General features: G+C 33.2%; 1 protein-coding gene across 1 annotated transcript in view; it reads left to right on the top strand.

Moving 5' to 3' along the window:
- Positions 1–4,676: 4,676 nt before the first annotated feature.
- TRDN (triadin) overlaps positions 4,677–6,000 on the top strand; it is a gene marked incomplete at both ends in the record, with an annotated part of 326,113 nt that continues 324,789 nt past the window's right edge. The window contains 2 exons of the mRNA XM_080700116.1: positions 4,677–4,719; positions 5,195–5,404. Coding sequence (XP_080556242.1) covers positions 4,677–4,719; positions 5,195–5,404 — 253 coding nt within the window. The remainder of the gene's footprint in view (positions 4,720–5,194; positions 5,405–6,000) is intronic.

The raw sequence follows: 6,000 nt of genomic DNA, 5'->3' as shown, positions 1-6,000 counted from the left end.
ATAAAGATGGTTTTTATAAATTGTCATGATTTTTCCTACCTCTCATAATATACATCTTTTCATGTTATATATTCTTATATAAAAACACGATTTAATTTTTACAGTTCTCTATAATGAAGCATAGAGGCACTACCAACATTAGAACTAGTGAAATTATCACGAGATGGATTTTATCTTTTCAGGTTTATTTGAAAATATCTTTTCAATAGATTTTCTATAAAGCCCTTATTAACATGCATGCTTTGTGGAATGAACACAAAGATACAGCAAAGGTCATTCTTACATGTAACTGGTAATTATGTTCTGAATGTAGTTTAGGAATAACACATGTTAAAAATGACATCAAAGATATAGACTTCCTCTTTCTCCACTGCTCTCTAAGTCTTGAGATATAGTGTAAGAGTACCCCCAAATCATATCACATGGTGAAATGAAAGATCATAATAATATTTTCATGTAATGAGGATGTAATATTTTATTAATCTTATTCTAGAATATAGGTGTCTTCTTTGAGTATCCTGGAACATTATATTGCCCCCGTCTTATAGGAATAATAATGGGAAAGTGTTCGTCTGATCAATAAGGCATGATGAGGTTCAGTGACTTCTATCTGGAAGCTTATAATTTATTCTTCTGTGAAGAACGTGTGAAGCCAGTCTTTGAGACCATTATATAAGCAGCCCCTATTTGTTTTATAGGACAAAGTCACATGGCCATTTAGTCAGATCCCCACTTCTTCTGAACCTGATTTTATCTGGCAATCAAAATACTTTGTATGAAATCAAAAGGAATAGCATTTAAAAATAGGCATTGGAAGGAATTGTCTTGTACTCTGACTGTCTTGGCCGCTCTCCTCCAATTCTGAAATGCTGGCTTTCGAGAAGTATAGCCCATGTCAAATTGCTTAGTAACATTTACCTCTCATTTTTTTCTGTCATATCAATAACTAGCTCTTGTCATCCTTAAAGTGCTTCTCAAACATTAAATAATCTCAGATTACACAGTCTGTTCTTTGCATTTATCTTGACCAGCTGTCAAAGAAGGCCATTTATTCCCCCTCAATTTTATTCCTCTTGACTCCATATGGCTTCTGCTGTAAATCTGAATGGAAAATGAAAAGTACGCCTTGTTGTATTTCGTAACAAAGGCAACGTAACATTTTCTTAAGCTAGATAACCTTCAGATCACTTTCAAATTGTTTTTAGCTTTGCAATGGACACACAATGTATTTTCATCACCTTTAATTTTTCATTAATTTTAAGTAGAAAACTTGAGAAAATGAATACAAAATATAGGACATTAAAATAATGTAGCATTCATTGTATCATTTTCATTCATTTACCTATCATTTCCAAATTATCTTGGCAGATTCACAAAACAAATTAAAATATTGAATTCCCATTGTATCAGTCCTTTAAAAATATTTATATTTTAACTTGCATTAATTCATGAATTTAGTTTCCTATTTTTCTGATTAAAAAAAAGGAAGCAAAAATATAGAAATGAAAGTATCTTTGAAAAACTTCCTCCACTTTAAAATGTGACCAAGATTCAGCTAATTTATTTCAATTCTCAGTAACCTTGTACTTTCAAGATAACTAGTAGATATGGGTGATATTGTCTAATATCTAACACAAGAATCACTGAGGGGAATCTGAAGTGCAGAAACAATTCTCCAGGAGTTTTCTACTTTGTAGTAGCAGAAAGCCTTCCAGAGGTTTAAAAACAAACAGAGCTGGAGATCAGCGACAAATCCATTTTCAGGTGGGACACTCCTAAACACTCATAATTCACTTACTCTCCTGCAAGTCATTATTGTGAAGGCTTGCTTCACGTGGGGCCCCACATGGGTTTTAAATCTCATTTCCAAGCACTCCTATCATTCATCCATTCTCAGAACTACCATTAGGAGTGATGGGAATTTGGCACAAAAATCAATGAGAGGATATGATATGGGTTCTTTTTAATTTTTCCTTCTTTGAGCACCACCTCAAATACAGTCTGTAAAATCTGTTTTTGAAGCTGTTTGTTCATCTTGTTATCATTTCTGCTAAATTGAGTTCATGAACTTGAGATGTATATTATCATCATTTTTTTGCAGATAAAGAGATTCATTGTTATTATTGTTAATTTCTACGTGAAGTTGTTTAAAAAAATCTTAATCTAATCTTTTGGCCGGTGATGTTCCTCATTCGTGTTTTAATCTTTTAAAAATATGGTCCTAGATTTACTGTTACGAGCTAACAAATAGTTGTATTAGTTATGTTTGGTTGTTATTATTTACCAATATATATTTTTTCTTTTTCTGCACAGATTTTAATATACATTCTTGAATGTATTTGGTTTTATTTTCTCTAGGTAGTAATAGAATTTTATGTCATCTATCTTACTTTTGTACAAAGGGTATTACCACTTCATAGCAAAATATTTTATTAACTGGATTAAATTTGTTTAACTAGAGTACTTAATTTTGTACAGTATTTTATTTCTGACTAAGACTGAGGAAGTCTTAAAATCCTTTTCTGTTTCCCTAAACATATCTTAGCCCAATGTGTGTGCAAATTCAATGAAAATAGATGCCCACATCTATTGAAGGATTACTCTTTAAACCTTTGTTCCTGAGGTTAATCCTGCCCTTCTTGCCTTTTCTTATAATGACAGTATAATAGTCATACCCAAAGCCATAATCATAATAGTAGTAATGGAGGTGGAGATAGCAGTAATGATTATGGTAATAACCGTAATGATATAGTTTTATGGTTCCTCTATTGCCATTTATCAAATAATTACCACATACCAGGAGAGAGGCCAAATATTTAGAATGTATTTGTCTTTATCAGCATGAACCTATAAATTGAACCTGAAACCAGTTTCCTTCATCAGATATAGATGCTTCTTGCTCAGAGACGTCATCTAAGAGTGACCTTCCAGCCCTTTAGATGATACAAGAGGAGTCAGAACTGAATCCCAATCTTCTACATAACACAACAAAACATTTTTGCTTTGCTGTGCCTATGTGAAATCTAGATATATTTGAAAGGAAGAATTTTGAAGGCAGAGGAGAGGACAGAAAGGGTGGAAAGGACCACCTTCATTCCACTCTGAGGCTCTCAGGGAGTACAAAGAATTTCATCCAGTCTTACAAGACTAAAACCTTCCAATTATTATTTAATACAATCTAAGATAAACTACAACTAAGCTTTCAGTTAGGTGGAATTTACATTATAAGAATGTAAAGAAATTTGAAAATTTAGAGGTGCTTTTGAATTCAGTGGTCAACATTTGCTTTTACAACATTCATGATAATGTTGTAATTTAGATATAAATAGTAAAGTTGAAAGATGAAATAATCTATATAAGATAATTATTAATAAAATTCTTTTCTTGAATTAGAATTATTAAATTATTGTAATCATGGGCTATGCTCAATACATATGAAACAAGAATCTGTTGAGTACAGTTTTCAAGATATGTTAAATTTAAAATATGTGTTTATATTTTTTGAAAGTAAAAAAAAAGTGATTATGTGGGCATGATGGTGCATGCCTATCATACTTGGGCAGCTGAGATAGAAGGATTCCAGTTTCAAGGCCAATCTTAGCAGTTTAGCAGAGATACTCAGCAATATAGCAGGACTCTTGTTTCAAAATAAAAAATAAAATCGGGCTTGAGGTCTAGTTTAAAGGAAAAATTCTTGCCCCTGAGTTCAATTTATAGTACCCCAAACAAACAAACACAGTGGTTATTTCATTTGTCTTAGCAATTCTATATTTAGAAATATTTCCTGAAGGAAAATTTTGAATGAGTCCTGAGAAAATTTCTGCCATGTCCAAAGGTTGGAAGCTTTTTGACGAAAGTATGTACAGCCATGAAATGGCATGCTGTGCAGCCATTTAAGTTACATGTCAAGGGATATCTAATATTATGAAAGCATGTTTATTATATATTTCCTAGTAAAAATGGGCAAACAAGGCATTTGTATATTTATACACACATATAAAAATCAGTGCAAGCCGGGCGTGTTGCCTCAGGCTTGTAATCCCAGCATTTGGGAGGCTGAGACAGGAGGATCACGATTCGTAGACAGCCTCAGCTACTTAGTGAGGCCCGTTGCAACTCAGTGAGAATCTGTTCCAAAATAAAGAATAAAAAGAAGGGCTGTGGTATAGCTCAGACGTAGAATTCCCCTAGGTTCCAGCCACAGTACTGCAAAAGAAAAAAAAATTCAATGCAAATAGATTAACATGTTAACACAATTGTTCCTTGGTGAAGAAATTAAATGTGATATTTATTTTTTATATTTTTGTATATTCATTGTTATTATTTTTTTAATTTTGAAGTTTTATGTAAACTCTTAAAATAAGAAATAAGAATGTCATTGCATATATGATTTTCAAACATGTCTTTTTTGCCCCAGTCAAAAAAAAAAAAAAAAGAAAATAGTGACATTAATAGAGGACCTAATTCACTTTCCAGTTAGAACAGGATATCAAGAAAGAACTTCACCTATTTGAACTATTTTGTCACTGATTTTTATTCTCCCTCAAAGAAGATATTTTTGCTTGCTTATAGTATTGACATATGAGTTTAAATAAAGTGTGTTAGAAAGCAACTTAGCCAAAAAACAAACAACAACAACAAAATAAACAATGACAAAAACATTGGTCTTGAGGATAATGGGTATGAGAAGTGGTAGTGGAGGGAGTTCAGAGGAGGAAGGTGGGAGAATAGAGACAAAAAGGGGGTAATCGTTTAAATAATGCTCTGAACATATAATGAATTACTAAGTGACCTGTACAGGGAAGCTGAAATACACCAAGTGTTGTTTGCATGTATATTCTTGTATATTGTTATCACTCTATACCTCTATATCATACATAAATACCATGCACCAATGAAAGTATCAAAAAGGAGAAGTGAAAATTAATGGGAAAAATGGTGAAAAGATCTGTGGCCTAGTAGGATATATTGGACTTGGCAGATGAGAACTGTTTATGAGCAGATTGGTTTCAGAGCGAAGGATAAATGCTGAGTAGGAGGTAATATGGAAGTGGTAGGTACCTGCTATCAAACAACTGTGTTCCTTAAAAAAATAAAATGAACAGTTTATAAGACCCAGATAGTCTGTATTTTTTGACATTCATATTTGGTGCAAGTTTCTAAATTAAATTTTCCTTTCTGAATGTTTGACTAGGAAATGCATCTACGACCACAACTGTGATAGACAGCAAAAATGGGTCTGTGCCCAAATCCCCTGGAAAAGTGCTCAAGAGGACAGTCACAGAAGACATAGTGACCACCTTCAGCTCCCCGGCAGCCTGGCTTCTGGTCATTGCTCTGATTATCACATGGTCGGCCGTTGCCATTGTTATGTTTGATTTAGTGGATTACAAAAACTTCTCAGGTAAGAGTCCTGAAATTTGTCTTTTAAATAGAAAGAAACGATGTCCTTTGCCAGGGCTTTGTTTCTCTTTATTTCATCCTTACGTGAAAAATAAAGCACCCACACATTTGTTGGAGGGCCACCAAAGTCGGTTTCCATTTCCCACTTTCTCCTATTCTCTTTCTTTGATGTATACATTGATCTCAAAACAAAATCAATATCCTTGTGTTCAGAGCTGAATAAAGACTAAGTGATACAGATTCTAAAAGAAAATGATTAAAAAGCTCGGGTGAAGATTGAGCTTTAGAACCGGCACTTTATCAAGCATTAGTAAAAATAATTTATAGGTTTTACACATGGCACTATAAGACCAAACCAAACGAAAATCTTTTGGACAAGTGAAAAATATAATAAAGTAGTTTGAAGCCTCTCTGTCATCTGGCCTCAGATAACAGTAGGTTACAGACCTGTTCTTTGCTCCTCCCACCAACCCATTCTTTTCTGAGTTCCTGAAAATAAAAAAACGTTAAAGGAATCTTCTTCCCATCACTTATAATTAGATACTACATCTTGACTGTCTGCATATTCTTAATGGATTTGGAGTGAAGTAGGAATAA

This window comes from Muscardinus avellanarius (genome assembly GCF_963383645.1).
Source record: "Muscardinus avellanarius genome assembly, chromosome: 8".
NCBI lineage: Eukaryota > Metazoa > Chordata > Mammalia > Rodentia > Gliridae > Muscardinus > Muscardinus avellanarius.
The sequence above is the reverse complement of the archived record's forward strand: the minus strand, read 5'-3'. Positions and strand labels throughout refer to the sequence as shown.